This window comes from Danio aesculapii, chromosome 25, assembly GCF_903798145.1.
Source record: "Danio aesculapii chromosome 25, fDanAes4.1, whole genome shotgun sequence".
In the NCBI taxonomy this organism is placed as follows: Eukaryota; Metazoa; Chordata; class Actinopteri; order Cypriniformes; family Danionidae; genus Danio; species Danio aesculapii.
The window spans coordinates 22,017,001-22,039,241 of record NC_079459.1 but is presented as its reverse complement, the minus strand read 5'-3'; the positions used below and the strand labels follow the sequence as shown (position 1 = coordinate 22,039,241).

At 35.9% G+C, this 22,241-nt stretch overlaps 2 protein-coding genes across 7 annotated transcripts in view; both read left to right on the top strand.

Moving 5' to 3' along the window:
- The window catches only part of hipk3a (homeodomain interacting protein kinase 3a), a 67,088-nt gene extending 51,133 nt beyond the window's left edge, over positions 1-15,955 (top strand). Inside the window, exons 9-17 of one of the 4 annotated variants that reach the window (XM_056452435.1) lie at positions 416-537; positions 676-791; positions 1,070-1,126; positions 1,773-1,934; positions 4,050-4,349; positions 6,083-6,229; positions 6,324-6,592; positions 9,443-9,573; positions 11,665-15,955. In XM_056452435.1, coding sequence (XP_056308410.1) covers positions 416-537; positions 676-791; positions 1,070-1,126; positions 1,773-1,934; positions 4,050-4,349; positions 6,083-6,229; positions 6,324-6,592; positions 9,443-9,573; positions 11,665-12,093 — 1,733 coding nt within the window. In that variant the 3' untranslated portion in view covers positions 12,094-15,955. Of the gene's footprint in view, positions 1-415; positions 538-672; positions 792-1,069; positions 1,127-1,772; positions 1,935-4,049; positions 4,350-6,082; positions 6,230-6,323; positions 6,593-9,442; positions 9,574-11,664 lie in introns of all 4 variants that reach the window. The other 3 variants (XM_056452434.1, XM_056452439.1, XM_056452436.1) reach the window with 3 other exon arrangements.
- A 4,216-nt stretch (positions 15,956-20,171) lies between these two features.
- kiaa1549la (KIAA1549-like a) overlaps positions 20,172-22,241 on the top strand; it is a 116,425-nt gene continuing 114,355 nt past the window's right edge. For all 3 annotated transcript variants that reach the window (XM_056451902.1, XM_056451901.1, XM_056451900.1), the window contains exon 1: positions 20,172-20,754. In XM_056451902.1, the coding sequence (XP_056307877.1) occupies positions 20,559-20,754 (196 nt within the window). In that variant the 5' untranslated portion in view covers positions 20,172-20,558. The remainder of the gene's footprint in view (positions 20,755-22,241) is intronic.

Genomic DNA, 22,241 nt, shown 5'->3' with positions numbered 1-22,241 from the left:
TGCCAGAGTCTCACACAAAAAAGGATTGACAGGTGGTCATTTGTGTGTAACTTTATTTATTTACAGTATGATTTGTTTATGGGTAAAACAAAGAACCTGCGGGTCAGGTAGTTGAAACGGTATGCTACAAATAATTAATTTGTTATGAATTAATTAATTATTCATAAATAATTAATTCACCCCCGCCTATGATGACGCGATGTTTCACATTAGACATCGACGATGCCAAATTGGTCGACATCGCCCAACTCTACTTGGAACAATGTTTTGTTGGTTTAAAAAATTCTGCTCGGTTGTTTAGGAAAGTTGCTTGGTGCATGTTAAATTGGAAATTTCTGCCGCAATTGTCCATGTCTAATTTTGACTGAGAATAACCACTGACTTATTCCTAATTTTTGTCTGTTTGACTCTACAGGAATCCCTTCAAATCCAAATCAGCCAGCCGGGTATTCGGTTCGAATGGAGAACACCATTCCTTTAGTAACCCAAGCCCCAGCTATCCAGCCCTTACCCATGAGGCCTGGAGTTATAGCACAAGTGAGGGCACATTTCACAAGATAGTGTGCTTAACAGCCAAGTTCTTGTTCTCCGTCTTGACATACCAGTTTTGATATTAAACCTGAAGCCAGATCCATTACAAAGCTTCACCATTGTCCTTTTTTGACCTTTCAGCAGCCGTGGTCCAACAGAACTCCACAGATCCTTGTGCCAGCTTGGCAGCAGGTCCCGCCACCTGCTACGAGCTTGGCATCTGATACAGTCGTCGGAGCGCAGAGGCGAGGAGACTGGGGGTAAGAAGATCGAGATGGAGACTCAAATATCATATGCTGACACAAACTATTTAGCAGTGATGCATCGAAATTCATATCTCATGGACCGATTTTGATACCAAAGTGTTTTTTATTGAAAGGAAATATTAATTCGATTTCATCATTTCAAAATATGAACAAAGAGAGAATTGTTTGCCGTTTGTGAAATGGTGCTACGTAAAATAATACCTGTACTAAACAAAAACAGTAGACAAGCTTAATAAAAATGCATTTACTTTGCCTGTTGGTGGTGTTTACAGAACAACAGGAACAACTGCATTTCCTTGCTTAGTGCTGGAAACAAAGCAGATGTGCTGGTATGTAATGTGTATTATAAGGAGATCATCTAAAAACAAAAGAAAAAGAATTTTTTTTTCTGAAGACAATGGCTTTGCCTTATAATGCTTTAATAAAACCTCTCATTGTAAAATTCCTGTATTTTACGCAAATATTTAAAACACAACCATGATACAGATCAAATTAACAGAATCACAAGTATATTAAATGAAGCCCATATACAGTACATTGAGTTTAAAGTTAACACACATTCTCCTAGTTTTGAAACACTCAAACTCTTAAACGATAATGACAACTGGCCAAACACTAATGTCTTATACGAACAATCTTATGTAATGTCGAAATGAATAAAAGTCTATATTTATTCAATTTAATGAACTGAATGCAGAATACCTTGTGCTTTTATCATGTTCTTCCTGTGCTGCCAGAATGTTATTTCTGTTGAACATCTGTGCTTCGTCTCTTGCGTCTGTTGACCTTTTGTACTATAAAATCATTGCAGTTTTTATAAGTCCAGAACAAATCGACCAAATAAAAAGAATTAAAAATTCAAACATGTTTAGAGCAAAAATCTGCCAGTTCAGTTTTCTGGTCAGTCGATTAGTGCATCTTTAATTTTGAGCTTTTAAGTGACCTTTTAATCATTATTCTTTCCCTCTACTAAAGGAAAGTGCGACCACACAGCAGCCATTACAGTTCAGTGATGCCCCAGCCTATTGTTCCCAACCAAATGGCTGTGTCAGCCCATCAGCCTATAAACATTGGCATCGCTCATGTTGTCTGGCCTCAACCTGCATCTAACAAGAGGAACAAACCAAGCCAGAACAGGTGAGCAAAAGCTTGCAGTCATTGGCAGGGGTGCAGAAACTCAACAGGGTGCCTTCATTTGAATGTCATAATACTCCAGTTTGGCAACTACAGTATTTTCTGAAACATAAGCTGTTGTATTATCTAAAACATGCTGAAAGTTTTAATGTGGCTTGCGTAATGAGGAAACATAACATGCATACTCATTTACATATTACAAATTGTCTAATTATTTTTACATTGGCAAATACAGTAATAAATAAGTATTCGTCATGTCACATTTTTCACAGAAAACCTATTTCTAAAGGTGCCGCTGACTTGACATTTTAACCAGATGTTGATAATAATCAAAACCAAACAAAAACAAATCTAATTAGTATACAAATTAAGCTGTGTGTAATAAAATGAAATGATGCAGGATAAAGGTTTTTGAACACATGAAGAAAGGGAGCTGTAAGAAGGCAGTGAAAGCCCAGACGACAGCTGAAATCTCAGTAGTTCTTCAGCAACCCTCTGCCCTTCCTCAGTGTAAATAAATATTAGCTGCTTCAGTCTAACATCTACATTAGCAGGATGATGAAGATTAAGCCAGGGTGGACATTTTCAAGACAATGATCCAAAACACAGCCAAGGAAACTTAAATGCTTTCAGAGAAAGAAAATAAAGCCGTAGAATAGCCCAGCCAATCACCTGACTTGAATCTGATATGAAATACAAATTAAAGATCAGATTTGATAGACGAGACCCACAGAACCATCAAGATTTTTACACACTGTTAAAGTCTGTGAACAATCACACCTGAGCAACTCATGTGACTTCATTCTTCATATGAGAAAAAAAATCACCAAAAAAGCCTCATATTTGTGTGAATTTTAAATAATTATTTATATTCTTTTTTTATTAAGAGGATAAAGCAGTAATCAAACTATTCAAAATAAACAAATTACTACTATGCCTACTAAATTAAAATTATTCAAACACTACTATATTTTAAATATATATGCTTTTTTATTAGAGATAGAAATATGCAAGCATAATTCTGTTATCCCATTTTAAAGGAATAGTTCACCCAAAATGTTTTATTTACTCACCCACAAGTCCATTTAAGTACTAAAGATTTGACCGTTGACTTTCATAATAGGAACACAAATAGCAAATACTATGGAAGTCAATGGTAATAGGTTTCCAGCATTCCTTGGAATATCTTTTATGTTTAACAGAAGAAAGTAAGTTAAGCTAGTGTGTTAAAAGTAAAGGTCGAGTATATGACGACAGTTTTCATTTTTAAGTGAGCTATCATTTTAAAGTTTACCCAGCTATAACAACTTCCCAGAAGTCATCATAGTTGAACCCAGAAATGATTATAAATTAATATTATAAAGTAGTAATCAAACCATTTAAAATAAATTACTACTTAAAATATTATACAAACACTACTATATTTTTTATTTATTTATATATATATATATATATATATATATATATATATATATATATATATATATATATATATATATATATATATATATATATATATATATATATATATATATAGTAGTGTTTGTATAATATTTTAAGTAGTAATTTATTTTAAATGGTTTGATTACTACTTTATAATATTAATTTATAATCTTATATATATATATATATATATATATATATATATATATATATATATATATATATATATAATAAATAAAAGATATATATTTTTTTTATTAGAGATAGAAATATTCAAGTATAAATATAACTCTGTTACCCCATTTTAAAGGGATAGTTCATCCAAAATTTACTCACCTACAAGTGCACTTAAGTGCTAAAGATATATATTATGAATAAACCCGTCAACAGTTGATTTTCATATTAGGGAACACAAATACTATGGAAGTTAATGGTTATAGGTTTCCAGCTTTCCTCGGAATATCTTTTATATTTAACAGAAGTCAAACTGGTGTGTAAAAAGTAAAGGTTGAGCAAATGATGACAGTTTTTGTTTTTGGGTGAACTATACCTTTAAAGTTTACCCAACTATAACAACTTCCCAGAACACATCATAGTTGAACTAAAGAAATGGGAAAAAAAAGTTGAGCAGAAAAGCAGAGTGTAGCTGACTGTTCATTCTTGTCACTTTTTTAGGAGTATGAATGTGTCGCATTTCACGGACACGCAGCCCTCAGTGTGTCCATCACCAAAGATGCCGGAAATGTTGGCAAGTGTGGAGCCGCAAACCAGCTCTCCAGAAAGAGCAGTGCAGGCCCAGGTGAAAAAGGAGCCACAGCAGACGGAGGAGGAGGAGAGCTGCTGTAAGACCATAGTGGCCAATAAGCAGCGAGAGTCCATCATTATCAGAGAGTCGCCCAGCCCGGCGGTTAGCGTCATTAGCATTAGCAGCGGCACAGATGAGGAGGAGCAAGCGCAAAGGTGCTCTCTTAACAAGTGAGTTGAGACTTCAGAATATCCTTTTTTTTTTTAGAAAATAAAAGCTTTTCTGCAAAAGCTAAATTGCAATTTTAAAACAAACTCCAAAAAACAAAAAAGTGAATAATAGAAACTAAAGAAGACTCTTTAATATAAACAAATTTTGATTGTGCAATTAAATTACCAATTTAAAACAAATTCTAAATCAAAACAACAATACAAATCAAAGAAGGCTCTATAAAACAACTGATGGACCGTGTGATCGCCGTAACGTTAGCACTCATCAGAGCAAGTGGAAATGCCAATTCTGTGGTCCATGTGGTTTGTCCTATTAATAGCTTTTTCCGTATTGACGTCTGTGACGGTAGTTTGTTACTGTACTGCACTGTTTTTATTGTTCTTTTAGTGCAAGTAAAAGTCTTTTTCCAGTATTTGCACACGGTTTGTGTTTTGTCTGGCGCAATTCACCGCTATAATCTTAGTCTTGTTCGCCGCTGATGGGTAGTTAAAGCGAGTTTGTGACTGTAAACACAGCGCCCCCTCTGTTCAAAAAATGAATCACAATTGTTTTAACATTTCTACAGGTTTGAATCGTCACATATTTTTGTCACATCGTTATCATTATCAAATCGTAACATCCTTAGTAATCGGTAGGATTTAGTTTGTCTTAATAGTGTCTTATGCTGCCCAGGGTTGCAATTATTTAAGTATATTGTAATATTATTTTTTCATTCTATTAAAATTCTGATTTAATTTTTTTTTTTTTTATGGAATTTATTCCTGTGATGGCAAGGCATATTTTTCTACTAGACTTTATTCCAGGCTTTAGTGACACATGATCCTTTAGAAATCATTTTCATAATGCTTATTTGCTTCTCTAAAATGATATTTTTTATTATTATTAGTGTTTAAAAAAGTTGTTGTAATATTTTTGTCTGAACCGTACTTTTTTGGATTCTTTGATTAATACAAAGTCCAGAAGATAGTGTTTATGCTTTGATAGAATAAAGGTTATTACTATAATTTTTCGTCAATTAAATTCATTCATGATGAAATAAGATATTCAGAAGCCTGGCAGGCGTGATTTTTTTGCGTGCAAATATCAACACATAATAACCGAGGTCTTTTGTATAATTAACTATTAAAGGGGTAGTGACAAATGAACCATTTTTAATTCATAGGGTCATTTAGGGTTGAAGTAGCTGTGTAAAGCTAGGCTATGGCTTTTCTCGAATTCGGTATTCAATGAAGTAAATATAATTCAGTAAAACATAATTAAAAACTTGTCAAATCATTTGAAAGCGCATTACATTAATACCTTCATTTCTGAAAATTCACCCAACACTACCATACATTTTTCAGCTGTATTCTAAAAATACTTTTCTGCAGATTATTTTTACAGTGTCATTTCATTAATTTTATTTCTTTTAAAATACTTATTTTTGTTGAATTGTAGTTATTACTATTGCTTTATTCACTAATATATCATAATACAACCCCAGTTCTGTTTAACATCAATTTGACATGTTAACCAATTTAATAGTTAGGAACTATTTTAAATTGACTTATTTTTCAGATTCCATTCATTTCTTAGATTCCATCCATGTTTTTCGCATCACAGATGTCACATGACTTGGTGCAAAACATCTTGACTAACTAAATTTGACAGAAAATACTGTCAAATTTAGACCTAAATTCTGTTTAGCAGCATAAATATCTCATGTATATACGCTTTGTGTTTTTTTTGACAGATGTAAAGGCAGTCCAGAGTGCGAGGCCTGCACAGGCTCTCTAAACATGGAGCGTGTGTGTTCCCTTAGCAGTCCTGATAGCAGTCTGAGCACCAGCTCTTCAGCCTCGGCACAATCCAGCCCTTCACCATGCAAAAGACCCAGCAGGTACAGATCTTTATTTTTTTCCCTTCAACACGAACACAATTGTAAGGATAAGTTCCTTTTGCGTGTACTTATTATCTCCTCAATCTCACTGTAGTATATCGGAAGATGATGGCCATGAAAGTGGGTGTGAAACAGTAGATGGATCGCCCCCCTCAGACTCCTCACTAGGACCACACGACAGTCCTTTCCCCGAAAGACGCTTCCTGCGCAATCAAAACCAGAACCAGGAGCCGCAGGCCAGACGTGGACATCCCAACAACACAGGGCTGAATAAGCCTGCAGTGAGGACAGTGGTGGTGCCGCCCATGAGAGTGCTGAATAATAACCATCATCCCAACAATGAGCACCTTGCAGTCAGCACAGGTATGGTCGTTTCATAGGTCTTCAGAAATGTTTAAAGTGTACTTGTGAAGATTTTAAAGCTGTTGGTGTTTGTCTCCAGTTTTTATAGAAGCAGTCAAAAAATTATTTTAGCTTCTCTTTTAGATTGTAAAATAATGAACAAATGAGATCAGTATTGTGGAAGTCTATACGGAAGGCAATGCATTACTTTGCACTGTTACTTTCATTGAATTTAGCTTTCGATGTGGAAGAATTTTACCAAACATTTTAGTTTTGCTTTTAATGTACTCTTTCTTAGATCATCTTAAGGCTGATTTATACTTGACGTGACTGCTAGTTCGGTTGAGTGTGCACAGCGACTGTGACGGCATCGCGGAGTTTGCGGAGGTTCGCTTTGGGTGTGCGTGTCATGCTTTCGGCTGGCAAAATTTAAGACTTTAGCTAACAGTTCATGTTGAGTTGCGATGAGTTGAATATGAATCACTTTATTAAAATTTATCCATCAATGCGTGATCATAGGGATAATCAGATGGCCAATAATTCTTGGCTAGAAATTTCTTGTTTTTGTCAAAAAAGTTTTGTCAAAAACCTTGAGGGATAAGTTTGTTAACACCAAAAAGAGAGGCCATGGCAAAAGTGGAGACCCAGGAAGTTTTTAATAAACAATCACAGAATATGTTTTTCCACCAGGCATGGGTTTTACACTGATGTAAATATTACAACTTTGAATTTAAAACAATTTAATGGCTACAAAACTAAAATGAATTAACAGATGATTTCTTTAATAACTGGAAAAGAATATTTGAACCTACTGGTTTACAATATACTGATGTCCTGTTTTCTGGGCTTTATTGGTGATAATGTTCACAGATGTTGGACCATTATTGTCTTTTTACATATAAGTAGAGGACACAAACTAGCCAGACAGAAATGTGTGAATTGTGGAGTGAGCTAAATAAAAAACTCAGTATATTTTAGTAAGTGTACTTTTTTTTTTTTTTTTGCTTTTATTCTTTCCATAATAAAAATATATTTGTAGAGCAACCCAAGTCCTTTTGTCAATAATTTTTTCATAAACTTTAATAAGTAGAACTGTCTGAAATATGAACAAAAGCTAGTGACGCATCAAAGTTTGATTTAAAAACAAATATCTTGAATGTTATAAAAATCTTTATAATCATTAAAATAATTAATAAAAATAATTTGTTTAAAAAAATCTTTAATGATAATAATATGATGTAGTTCTGGAAACTTCCTACTTACATGTTTATTCGTCTGATATTACGGTAGATTTCTTATGACTGCCCCCTGTTAAAAAAATATCTCAGCAGTGAACACGTCAGGTATAAAAGCCTCGTCCGTTTCGAGAGGTGTGCGCGCACTCAGCAGAGGTCTGCGGTGTCAGGCGAAAGTATAAATCAGCCTTAGGATGTACGTAAATTTTTAATAGAACCTTAAAGGGTTCTAAAACATCCCATCATAGCACCAATTCTTATCACAAATTTGAGATACGCTGCCTTAATTTAGCTATACAGTGGAGGAAAATAGGGGCGTCAACATAAGTGCCATAAGGTTTATGAAGATTTATGATGTGTTGCTTGATTAAAGTTTTCATCTACATTAAAAATGAATGGATGATGAGGTTGACTTGTATGATGTGCAAGACGATTACCTTCTCCCAAAATGTATCCCTGAATATGATTTTTTGCTGAAACTGTCATCATTGGTGATTCGTTAAAGATACCAGTCAATGGCTAAAACAAAATGAATAGCAGACAGGTCTTGTGTAATGAATCGGTCAAGCTGTGCAAGAAATGGATCTTTCACAGCATTATCTTTAATCAACGGCCTCTGCAAACCATCCCGAGTATGTTCATGACAGTCTGGCTCACAAAATAATAATTTTTTCCTTTGTGGAAGTAGCCATTGTCTAGCATTTTACAGATCAGCAAGGACCACAGTTTAACTTCAGGTTTATTACAAAATATGAGATGGACACTATTTTCTTTGCCATGGTGTCACATCAGAATATCTGTAAAACCCTGAATGTTTCTTTAATGTCCTCGGCAGGTTAATATGCTGCTGTTTCATGAAGGACTATTTGAATGTCATTTACATCCACAACTCAGTTTTTACGTACTTGTAGCTGCATAGAAAAATTTAAACCGATTTGCTTCATCCGCTATTGAAATTGGACATCAGTACAAACCAATTTTTTTAGTGTGGTCACAGCTAATGTCTACTTTACAGGTCATAGGAGAGAAACAGGAAGTTGTCACAGAGGCTATCGCAGGTGATTATGGGTATAACGTGCACTGCGACCCTGTGTCTTGTGCGCGACATCCCAGTGTTGAGTGAAACCCTTTCGGTTTGAGCTTCCTCTCCCATACCTCTGATCTCTTCATTCCCGTCTTCGTTTTTTATACTCTGCGTGTTTACTGCCCTAAATTTGTTTTTGTTTTTTTGTTGGAAAATATTTTCCTAGCCTCCTCCCCCCCACCCCCTTTCGTACCAAAACATATCTGTCCCGCTTCCTATGTGGAGCCAATGCTTTGTTTTGGAGGCATGCTATGAAAGAAATATTGCTGGAGCGGTAAACTCTTTCAGAGGCTTCTCATGGCACGTCACCCAGGCAATGTGTTTTGTTTCGGGATGTCCATGGAAAGTTTGAGGAGAGTTTATGTTTTAGATACGTTGCTATCTAAGTTTCAGGTCCTTCGTTTTCTTTTATATTTCTTTTGAACAGAACGTCAGTGAATACTGGCAGCTGATTCAGTTTGTACAAGCTGCAGATCTTTGTTTTTTCCCCCCTCTTGTCACTTTTGTAATGTAAAGGAAACCTATATTTTGATTTCTCCTTTTTTTCTGCAGTCTTCGAATCCTCCTGCCAGTCCAGAAGTCGCTGCGGCCCAGGACGACTGAGCCACCTTTCCACCCCCACGCTACCCCGCCAGCAGAAACTGAGCTCTTCATTCCAGCCACAGCCGCTAGGCTTTGGCCAGGTCTGTCTGTTTTAAATCTCTCTGGCTTCTCTCAGTAATACGGTTTAAATTGAAGTGCTTTGTAGTTTGTATTAAAAAAAATGTTTTGCCTGCAACATGGAAGTTTAAAACTGATTATTTGTTTCATAACAGTGTTTTAGATCCTGAACAGTACATCGTTTAAAAATGTTTTGCTTTTGGTTGTGGTTTTAGTTAAGGGCCATGGGAAGTTCGCATTTGAGGGTGGCATCCAAAAAAACATATAAAAAAATACTGATGACTCATCCAGCACCACAACAAGTTTTATCCAATTAAATCATTTAATGAGAATGCCCCCAACACATTTGAGATAAAAATATGTGTGAAGTTAGAATGAATGCTTTGTCTTTTTATATAACGTGTTAAATTGAGACAAAAGTAACAGCAAGCAGGTTTTAACAGAAAATGTTTTGCAGCATTCACTAGCTATGTTTTCATCCACCTATTTTTAGATATGCGCATTAAAAACGGTTGATGGAAACGCTATGGTGCGCATACGTTTTTAAGATAAACTACGATGGAACCACTAATACCAAACAAATTCCAGTATGTGCATTAAAAAAAGGTCATGTGATTTTGTTATAAGAGATCATGTGATGATAAAAATGTGTCTGAATGGAGAAACCAGCAGGCTGAGCACATTGTAAAACATCTGAAATGTTCTGGTCATTCTAAAACGCCTTAACCATTTCAGTATTAGTGTTATTATATTATTAATGACCTCCAGAACTGTCAAGAGTGTCTGTGCTCCACGTCTCAAGCCTTCAAACGCACCACGCATTTATGACGTGTCGGCATAGTCTTCTGAGGCGCAAGTAAATTATTAAATAAGGAAAAGATTCACGCAGCTTCTCCTACCGCAGCGATTTCCGTTTTTACTGTTGATATTTGACGCCAGTTAATCAGGAAGTGACAATTTTGTTCTCGTTGACTTATTGGATAGAAACGCTGCTTTATTCGCACATCTTTTAGGTGATATTCCAGTTTTGTGCATAAATTTAATTAGCATTTTTGGATGGAAACATAGCTAGTGAAAACAGACCAGAAATATAGATGACTCATCATGCTTCATATTTTTTGTTTATTTTAGTTATCGCTTTAGACTGTCCTATCAGTAATGCTACTAGCAAATTAGCAAATTTCGTGACTGATGTAAACTAAAGACTATGAGCTATTTCAATTTTAAAACCAGAAACTGTGGCAGGGAAAAACTGAAAGTGTTTGTCGTTTTTAAAATGTCACCATGTCATGTTCCAGGTTCCACACAATCAATTTGTGTTGGGACAACATGAAGTAATTAAGTTAACTTATTGATTTTTACAAATTTAAGTGGGTTGAGCATAAAACAAAATTCAAGAATTGTTTCATCTTTTCATCTTACTGTATAGAAGTAGTTTGAACAAACAGCAAATGTCTTTTTTTTGGAGTGTACATAGTTTTTAATGTAGAGCAATTCCAGGCAAATGTCAACCTTGCCATGAAAAAAAAAACGGTTTTTGTATAAGCAAGTGTTTTACAGTACTTTAGAAATACTCATAAATGTCTCTGCCAGTGTTTTCAAACAATTATATCTGATTTACCAAATTCACAAGTAGCATTTTTACATCGGTCACATCCATAACGAAGAGATATCACATGCATAACAACACTTATTTTTCCTCATAAATGCATCAAAAATCATTTTTGTCCTAAAGAGGGACAACTCTTACCATTTGATTAGCATGGTTTCTTTTGGGTTGTGCTGGTTAATTTACATAATTTTTACAAAACATGTTGTATACTGTAAACTTGTATACTTTTTTCATCACATCCATAACGCATGTTTGTTTTTCTCATTTAAAGTACAAAACATCTTTACAGATTGATATTTTTCTCGATCCCTCAACTCTGTGGTCAGTTGTTTTGACAATGTTAACACAAACTTTCTATGTAAATGTATGTTTTGAGTTTTTACTGAAATGTCACATTCATAACGCTGGAATTGCTCAATACACATTAAAAAAATGTTTTTTAAAGTTTGCAAATTTAGATTTTAGAAATGAAACTGACTTTGTTTTATCTCGTCTTGCTCAGGTCCAGCATTACGGCTCCTGCCACAAGGAGTGGAACGGCAACTACCGGCAGCCGCGCAGACCGCAGGCCTTCATCCCGCCCACTGTCCACGGTCCTACCTTCCCCCTTCCCCACGGCAGTCCCACACACTCAGCCGGCCACCCGCCGCCTCCCGCCCTGCTCTCCTATCCGCCTTCCGCGCCTGTGGCCCACCTCTTGCCTTCACCATGCCCACCGCCGGCGCCTCGGCCCGTCTTGCAGCCCGCCTACAGTCTGGTGCACCACCAGGGCATCAGCGTGGGCATCAACCACAGGCTTCTGCCCTCCCCCACCCTTCTCCCGCAGGGCCAATTCAAAGCCCTCTTTCCCCCGCACTCCTATGTGGCGTCACCCGCCTACGCCGGCTTCCCCCTCAGCCCCAGCAAACTCAGTCAGTACCCGTACATCTGAGCTGGAGCCCACGGCAGCCACGCGCACGCAGCCGGCACTGAGCCGCAACCCTTTTCCTCCTCTTTCCTTTTCTTATGACGTTTGATGATGCAAATCGAGCTTTATACAGAGATCATGGAGAATTAATTAAACCAACGGATGCGTGAGTGAGCGAATGAGTGAGTGGATTGAACACAAAACTCACTTTTAATGTGTTTTTGCACATTTGATACAACAAAATTCCCCATAGTCGCAGCAGGATCCCCAACCACACCCCCCCCCCCCCCCCCCCTTATGCTATTTTTCGATATTGCCTTCTGACGTGCGTATTAGACACAGTGACTCGTCAAAGCCATCGCTGTCTCCAGTTTCCTTGTCCGTATTTTTTTCCGTAGACATCCCACGCTCCTCAGTGTTAAGTCCCGGTGTTGAAAAGGTTGTCACGCTGCATGTCTTTTTGCATGGGCTAAAAAACCAATGTTGGACTCATCAAAAAAAAATTGGGGAGGGGAAGGCCTGCAAATCGTCGCTTTTCACTCCTCTGTGTATTTGTTGTAAGACTTGCTGCATTGAGTCCATTCGGATTCAATAAACAGTGCCTTAAAAATACGTGTTGTTGCAAATTAACCCAGAATCCCATGTGCAGTCACGCGTGTATCAGACTGCAGCACTTGAAACTTTTTCAATCGTTCGTTGTGATTTTTTTTTTTTTTTTTTTCGTTTTTTGCTTTTTAATATTAGGGCTGTTTCATTGATCTTTTCATCTTTCTTTCTCATGCTTTACATAATCTCGGTGTCGTTTGCGATTTTTATTTAAGCCATCTCTTTGGGGTCGCGACGGGAGTTTTTCATTTTGGGTGTCGACAATGAAATCACCCTGAGTGCATGAATTGTACAGGCGAAAAATGTTTTGTTTAATGCCTTAGATGAATTGCGCATTATTGGAAAGCAGTCCTCTTTTTTTTTTTTTTTTTTTTTTTACGTGTGGTATTTACAAGGTCGACGTATTTGCGCCGAGCGGTAGCAACGTTTGATTTTCTTCATTTTTTTTTTTTTTCTCCCCGAGCATAACGTGCCGTAGCAGAGGCCGATGAACTATGTACAGAAACGTTTGCGTACTTTCATCATTGATAATCTGTTTCTACTCTAATAGTATTTACACTGTTTAATGAAACTGCAATACAATCCATAGTTTTCGGGGTGTGTGTGTGTGTGTGTGTTTTCATTTTCTTTCCATCGATTCTACGTTAATTTTAGAGTTAGAAGTGTTATCGGTGTTGGATTTGTATCAGCAGATAGCTCTTTGACGATATTGTATGGTTTCATGTTTGCTTTGTGCAGATTTAATTCAGTATTGAGTATCCAACTGTAAAGTCTATCATTGCTGGAGTATTCAGTGCTTTATAAGACGAGATGGTTGATGGTGTGCAATTTTCTTCATAGATGCATGTGACCAGATTTGGATTGTTTTGTATTCTCTTTCATTTAATTTAGCTTGTTATTGGACGCTGGCTGTTTTAATTTCAAACATTCCGTCAGGGAGAAATAGCTTTGTTTAATTATTTTTTTCTGTGTGTTTATTTTAGATTTAAAGTTTTCGTTTTTCATTAGGTGCGTTCTTTCATTATGCTTTCGCTACACCAAAGACAGTAATTCATTTCTTAAGCAGAGTAGCTACTGTTTTAGCGTAGACCTCGAAACGTAGTTGTATTTAACAGATTTAAATAAAGACAAATTCTATGTATAAAAAATGTTGAGGTTGATGTTTAGCTTTTTCGGGCAAGTTCTGACTTTGTTTCATTTATTCTTGAATGTATCATAGATAAGCTGCTATATACTGATTGCCACTTCATTATAGCTGTGAAATTAGATGATTAACTTTGTTCTTAGCCTTCTTATTTTTATATGCGTCTAATTACCTTGAACTAGAAGTGAGATGATTTTTTTTTTTCTTCTGTTTTTCGTTTGTTTGCTTTGGGTTTTATCGTACTGACTGGCATCGGAAGTGTTTTAATGCCTCTCTGTTTTGGTTTCTTTTCATTTGAAGTGTCATTGTAACTACTGTATTGCAAGTAATAGAGTTTTTGCGTTTTATTTGATTTTGTGCGCGTGTGGGGTTTGTATTTTTACGTTTCGTTTGCATCAGTGTTTTATCTGTTGGGCTAATCTTGCGTATTAGATGCATATTGGTGTATATCTATCTTAGTGCGTATATATATTTGCATTTTGTTAAAGCATAGCTTGCAGGATAGATTTAACTCGTTTGTTTTAAGCATCGATATGAAATCTGTATTCGACGACCCACTTATTTCACCATTTCAGTAATGCCGTTAGCACTTGATGCATTGGAGAAACTAGCTACAAATTTGGGTATGGGTGTAATGAATCTCATCTCGGTAACTACAGTGCTTATAATTTTGTTTATTATTATTATTATTAATTTCTCCCCTTACAACTATTATTGTTCATGCGCACGCACACAAAGTATCAGGTGTATTCCAACAATGCGCGCGTTTTAAAAACGGACTGTTCGTTAGCTCCTGTACTCATTCTGCGGGCCGTTATATAGGAGTGTGTTCATTCCCTTCTCTTTAAAGCGAGATTAGTGCCTTTGAAATGTGCTTCAGACCTTTATATCCCTTTTGCAAACACTGCCTGCCAGCCTCTTCCTCTCTTTCATGCTCTCGGATGACGTGAAAGCTGCGGCGTTTGCTAGTCAGAAGTGCTGTTAGCAACTTTTGCTTCAAAGTAAACCACCATCAGACGTGGAGAACCCGACAACTTAACCAACGTATTAGTCATGCAATGCAGTAAATCACCTTTAAGGATCATTTTCTCGACGGTGGAAATGAAATCCAATCATGCTTGATGCTATTTTTATGACCAAGAAACGACGACGACAACAAACAATAATGAAAAGATATCAGGGATTGTTGTTCTTTTATTCTTCTTCTTCTTCTTATGCTGACTATAAACACCCAAGACACGGTTTTTCTCGTATTTGGGAAGCTTTACATGATACACTGTGAATGTAAACCACATTTTGTGAAGTAGAAAAATGATCCCTTTTGTTTTCGCAGCATCATGAGATATATAACAGTCCAAAAAGCGGCGCGGTTCCTCATAGTTTGAGCCCGCTGTATTTAGCATGTAGCACTAGAGATGAGTACTAAATTGCTACTCATGAGCACATTATATGAATTCATCGCATTAACTCACAACATAGGTCTAACTAAACCCAACCAACCAAGAGTGAAACTTGAAGGATTTGAAGACGAAGCTAAAAGTTGAAATGACTCCCAAAAACCAAACCGCTTGATTTCATGCTTTTATTTCTTGTACAGTTAATTCAGGGTCCTTGTATTTGTCATATGTGCTACTGTGTAACACTTGCCGATTTCTTTTGTGTTTTGGGTTGGATTGCTTTAGATCTATTTTTAACTCTTCTGCGAGATTATATTTTAGTAAAAGTTAAATCTCACTGCAAGTTATCGGATAATTAGAGTTTAGAGCAAACAGACTTGATTTACTAAAAATCTGAACTGTTACTGTTTTCATATTTGTACATTTTATTTTTTGTGGCTTTTATTTTTTCTGTTTGCTTATGAATTCTATGCTACATTAGTTTGCCATGTAGCCACTGCACTGTGCAATATTCACTATATGAGGACTGGGAAACTTTTTTTTTTTTTTGGATGTAATGTCTCTTACAGTTTGCGGTCGTATTTCTCTCTAGTTCTCAGTGATTTATATGTGACCAAGCCTTATGTACTTTGTCACAAAAAGCGGGTTTTCCTGGTGACTATTGGTGAGTGTCAAATTAAAGAAATTATGGTGTATTGTCAAAATTCACTTTGAATTAAAATATATATTGCTGCGGGCACACGAATGTTTACTTGTCGTTATTTATCGGGAACTTATAAGCTTCTATAGAGGGCCGTGGGGACGGTTGCAATGAGACTTATTCCTCCATTCACAGGGTATCCGCGGGGTCTTAATGTCTTAAAGGGTTGGTCCACTACGATATCATATTTTAAACTTTAGTTGATGTGTTATGTAGCTGTGTGAACATAAACAACATCTCTGAATGTAAGACGCTTAAAGTTCAATGCAAAGGGAGACATTGGCTTTTACAGAGTTAGCTTAGCAAAGTTTTGGGGACTACAAGAAAATAAATCCAGGCTAGTGAGATCACAAACAGTTCAGATTACGCGCATACACCCTGCGCAGCGAAGGGGCATGGCCAGAGGTGCTGTAATGTATAGCAGAGAAAGCTAAAATGCCATCCAAACACTGCTATTTCCACACAGCTTGTCTTGTTTCTGTATTTGAGCTTCCAAAGGACACAACACAATGTGAAAAGTGCTTACAGTTTAATTTTAATGATGTTCCAGAGAATTATAAAAATGTATAGCTAGCATTTGACAAAGGACAGCTTCCAGAATGTCTCCCAGTTCAGTGCTGGATTCGGCTGAAAACTCCTCAAATTAGGAGCAGCTCCAATGATAATAGCAGAAGCTGTGGATTGTGAGCCACAGCTTGTAAGTGTTTTTATTTGTTAAAATTGATCAATTACATGCACAAGTGTCTAGGGTTAACAGTATGTTGTAGCGAGAATGTAAACAAGGATGTAAACAACGGGAAATGCTGTTTGGCACCGTTAACAATTTAGCTACAAACTCATATATATCCATCAAACCCCTGTAAACACCCACAATCTTCAACAGGGATGCAGTGTCTCTCTATGCAGCTGCTTTCCTTGCGTTCTACATCTCAAATAATAAACTCGCAAAAGATATTTGAACGTTTCAAATTACTTACACATGCTTATAACCTGAATATATGTGAAAGACACTTGTCAGATGTTATTTTAGAGAGCAGGTATGAGGTTCAGCTCTGTGCTTATTTTTGTCGAATTCAGACTCTTACTGATACGGCTAACAGCTACTCTGACTGATTGTATTTACACAGCGCAAATGCACGTGCTTGCATGACACGTTTCCTGGTGATGTGGAGCCTATCCGCGTGTCACAGCACATTATGTTAGCTGACCAATCAGAGCCTCCAATCGGGCCTTTCAGAGGAACAAGGAAATTTAATAGACATTTTCATGTTAACGGAGTACACTGTTTTTTTTTTTTTGTTTTTTTTTTTTCCGTCAGCTGGGGTGCTGGAAAAAAACGTAAATTAACTGACGTTAAATTACAGAAAATTACCATAAAATAAAGGATGTTAAATTACGGAAATTTCTCTAAGTTTAAATTTCCTGTAAATTTCTGTAATTTAACGACTGTTATTTTATGGTAAATTGCTGTAATTTAACTGCCGTTATTTTTATTTATTTATTTATTTTCTGGCACCCCAGCTGCCGGGAAAAAAAGGTAAAATAACAGATTTTTTACAATGTAGCTGTATATAATCAAAGTAAGATATATGTAAAAAAAATAAGTTGATTTATTTGTTTTTTTACAAATGAAGCATGAGCACACATTGCTTCGCATCTTATAAACACAACCACACCTTAAAAATACACTCTGGACCACCCTTTAAATCTCAAAAGCTAAATTTTAGGCATTAAAAAGTCTTAAAAATACTGAAATATTTTGTAGGTTTTCAATATTTTTTTAACAGGTCTTTATTTTCCTTTGTTCATGTAGCTACCCAATCTAGCCAACACACATCCGATCACCAACATTCCATCTCAATAAAACTTTGAACTTTTTATTTAAAAATGGCATTTAATTACTTTTCTTACAGTAACATTTGTTTAAAAGTATTTTACCGCTGAGGATACTGACCTGACCTATATTTTCTAGTTTTAAATTATTATTACTGTATTATTAAATGTATTCAATTATAATTTTTTTGATTTGTCAAGTGAAATTTTTTCCAACTGGAATATCCTTTTATCCCTGTAAAAATCTAAAATTTTATTCATAATGGTCTTAAAAATGTCTTAAAGTCTCATTTAACGTGGTGAAACCTGCAGAAAATCAGATTCAGGATTAATACAACATGTTCTCAGTTAGACCCTCCTTCAGTTTAAAATAAATCAGCCATATGTGACCATTTCTTCCGAATAAAACATTTAATGTTTTGAAATTTCCAATATTGTCTAATCTGTTTTTATGAAACATTATTCAATTGTATAACTTAAATCACTGTTTTATTACCTTCAAATAGGTATAGCTATCAAGTGTTAAAGCTATTGTGTCTACCTAGCATAGAAAGTTGAATCATGGTTGACAGAATTGATGTCCCCTATCACAAAATTCATTTAAAAGCTTGTCATGATAACAGTGTACAATTAAAATTTTATTACACTTTAAATCAAATTTCATTATTCATTCATTCATTTTCTTTTCGGCTTAGTCCTTTTATTAATCAGGGGTCGCCACAGCGGAAGGAACCACCAACTTATCCAGCATATTTTTTACACAGCGGATGCTCTTCCAGCTGCAACCCATCACTGGGAAACACCCATACGCTCTCATTCACACACACATACACTATGGACAAGTCTTTGGACTTGTAGGGAAACTGGAGCACCCGGAGGAAACCCACACCAACACGCGGAGAATATGCAAACTCCACACACAAATGCCATCTGACCCAGCCGAGGCTCGAACCAGCGACCTTCTTGCTTTGAGGTGATCGTGCTTCCCACTGCGCCACTGTTACACCTTCAATGTAAGTTTCTATTTAAAGAATGAATTCTTTGATTTAAATGTTAAAAGAAGTAGTTTAATGAAGGTTCAGTCTAGATTTCCAGTTAAATATTTGTTCAGATTTTTTTGTAGGCCTGATAATTGACCAAAACATGGTTGTTGCTTGTTCTTTCACTAGTTTTATTGTTACATTTGAATGAATGTTGCAACTGTCATCTGTCATATTATCATCTGTACACTTATTATAGCAAAGTGGGTGGGTGTCTGATAGGTGTGGGTTTATTATATTAATATTTTGAGTTTCCATAAAAAAGGAGACTCGGAGACTCTGAGGAAAAACTGGAAAAAAAATGCAAAAGTGTGGCAATTATCTCTACTCTCCCCACTGTGTTTTAGCTTCTCTGTTTGTAGAAATGCTATACTAAAAAACAAAAATGTTATTTTTTTATTTGAGAAGTTACTTGGAGAGATTTTTCTCTTGAAATGTTTATTTTATATTCAATATATACCTGTTTACATTCAGATACATTTAGATATAATATGCACATAACCGAATACACTTATTTTAATATATTTTAATTTATTATATACTTTGTGTGCAAAAAGTTCTTTTGAAATATATTTTATAAAAAGTTGTGTGAATGCTTATATTTATACACAGATGGTTATGAATATATTTCAAAATAATTATATAATAACAACTATGATATTGCATGAAATATAAAAAATCTGACACCAAAATGTTAAATACATGTACATTAAAACACAAAAACGCAAATATTTATTCAAAATTCACGTATGTGAGTTAGTCTGTTTTCTGTTCATGCAAAAAACTGATGTTGAAAGTGAAGAAATTGCGCCATCGTGTGGTTATAATGCAAATAATTTTTATGACGTCCAATGGCGTTTCCGGTTGTTATGTAACAAACACTTACCATATTATAACTTCACAAGGACATCCATTCTGCTTCAACCTTTTTAAATATCCCACGCACTTCAATATCAAATGATTTGTTTTCAAACCAATTGACACACGAAACGGTTTTAAGCTAATTATTGCTTAAATGTGTTGTAAATGAGCTATTTACATAAAATACTCATGTTCAAGGTTCCTTTTGTTTTATATATAGGTCAATAAAACGGAAAACTTTGAAGTTATCAGTATATTTCTACTTTTCTTTTGTATTAATTAATTTAGCCAATTTCACAATTAAAGTTATTTAAGTACCACTTAAATTTTATAATTATGAAAAGCCTAATGCAATTTACAGCTTGTTATTATAAGTATGCTCCATTAAAGCGCACTACAATAAATAATTTCGTGGAATGCTTGTTGTTTTCGAGGTTTTCATTGGCGGGTTTTCATCCTCATGTAAACCCAGCAGAGGTCGTCTTCCTCTGCCACATCAGTCCTCATAATAACTCGCCTCATCACCAGTTTGCCTCCATCCTCTCTCTCTCTCTCTTGGAGACGTGCTTTTTTTCCTAATCAAATGCATCCCTTTTTCCTCCCCTTCGCAACAACCTTAATGTAAAAGCGGGATTATAGCGTTGATGCTCTCGGATTCCGATGCTGGAAACGCGTTTGATGGAGCGCGATAGAAATAACCTGCTGTATGAAGACGCGCGTGATTGATGTGTCGGTCACGGATGCTCCTGAATGCGCTTTGCAGACGCATCGCCTTAAACTTTCAATGCTTACACAGAGCTGAAAAACAAAACAGTGGAGAGAAGACCTCAGTCTAAGGAACTGGAAAGGATAGATCAAATGTCTTTTTCGGGACCTTTCGGCCTATTGCTGAATTTATCTCTAGCCAGATGGCCCCAAGTAACGCGCGTAACAATTTCTACATTTTGGGCTCCGGTTGCGGGAACGGCAAAGCTGGAACCCAAGGCACGTCGGAATGGATAGGCTTGTGCTTGTGCCGAAAATATGTGGACGGAGTCTGGACCAAGTGTCTGATATCTATTGGAATTACACTGCTCCTGGTGCCGTCCGTATTCGCCATTGACGGTGAGATACATTTCTGAGGTATTTTTGTTGACAACCTGTTTGAGTGCGGGTTCACAAACAGCCCGAACGTTCTTTTGTTTGTGTTCGATTCGATTCGAATCTTCCGAAGCTGTTTGTTCGAATTCGATATTCGAATAAATGAACAACACACAGGTATTGTTTGTTCGTTGTAAATGTTAAACGCAATGCGGAATGTAAACTGGCCCCTGAGTGGCTTTGATTAAAGGGGTCATAGATATGTTTGTTTAGCTCTAAAGCACTTGCGGGTTTGTTTTGTCTGCGTTTTGGCTATTTGCGTTTTTGTGAGTCTCAGACAAAACAAGGTAAAGGTATTGTGTATGTATAAACAGCATGTGACGTCTGATGACCAGGGAATTTGGTGCTGCAGTGTTCGCTTCACAGACGTCTTATTAATTTTTACTTTTCTTGATTGGGATTTTAGACGCTTGCTAAAATTAGCAAGTGGCTGAGGGGGAAATGGAAAGGTGGTTTGGGTGAAGGAATGTGGAGGTTTTGATTCGTCTTGACCCGAAGCTTTTGTGTTGTTTGTGTTCGTCCACAGGTTCATTAACATTTTGGGTTACTGACTGTACATTAACATAGGACAGAACACAGACGATTGGTAAAGCAACAACAAGAAATATAACAAGGTGGCCGATTCACAGCAAGAAATTGTTTTATAAACCCAGTTGCGAGAAATAAAGTCGGTTAATGGTAAATAGGCTACGTCCAATACGCTTAAAGAAAACAAACAAACAATACAGTCAAGAAGGTGGCTTGGTTAAATAAAAAACAGTTTTATCTGGTAATTCTGTGGGAAAAAAAAGACATCTGTAATATACATTTTACAAAAAAATCTGACTTTTTGCAATAGTGACAATAATAATGGTTATTAAACCAACCTGCGTCCAAAAACAAAACACACACATACAAAGAAATTGCTGTTTGTTCAAACTACTTATTTAAATGAGCTGAAACAACACTATTCTTGAGTGTTTTTTTTGGGACAACTAAATTGTTTTATGTTTAAGGCACCGTAAGCTGTTAAAAGAATTACGTTAAACTAAGCGATTTGTGTTGGGACAACATGAAGAAATATCTCACAATTCTGAATCTTGCAATTATAACACAGAATTCTGATTTTAGCATACAATTTTGTGTATGTAACTCTTAATTCTGAATTTATCTTACTATTTTGATTTTATAAGTCTTACAATTGTGAGTTTGTAATTCTCAATTTTGAGTTTACATGTTACAATTCTGAGTTTATAACTCAATTCTGAGTTTGTTACAATTCTTTTGAGTTTGTTACAAGTTTATCTTATCATTCTGCGTGTTTGTAGCTCTTAATTCTTATATATTACAATTCTAGGTTTGTTACAATTTTGTTTGTTTTTCTTAATTCTGGGTTTATATGTTACAATTCTGAGTATAAGTCTCAATTCTGAGTTTATATTTTACAATTATAGAGTTTATAGCTCTCGTTA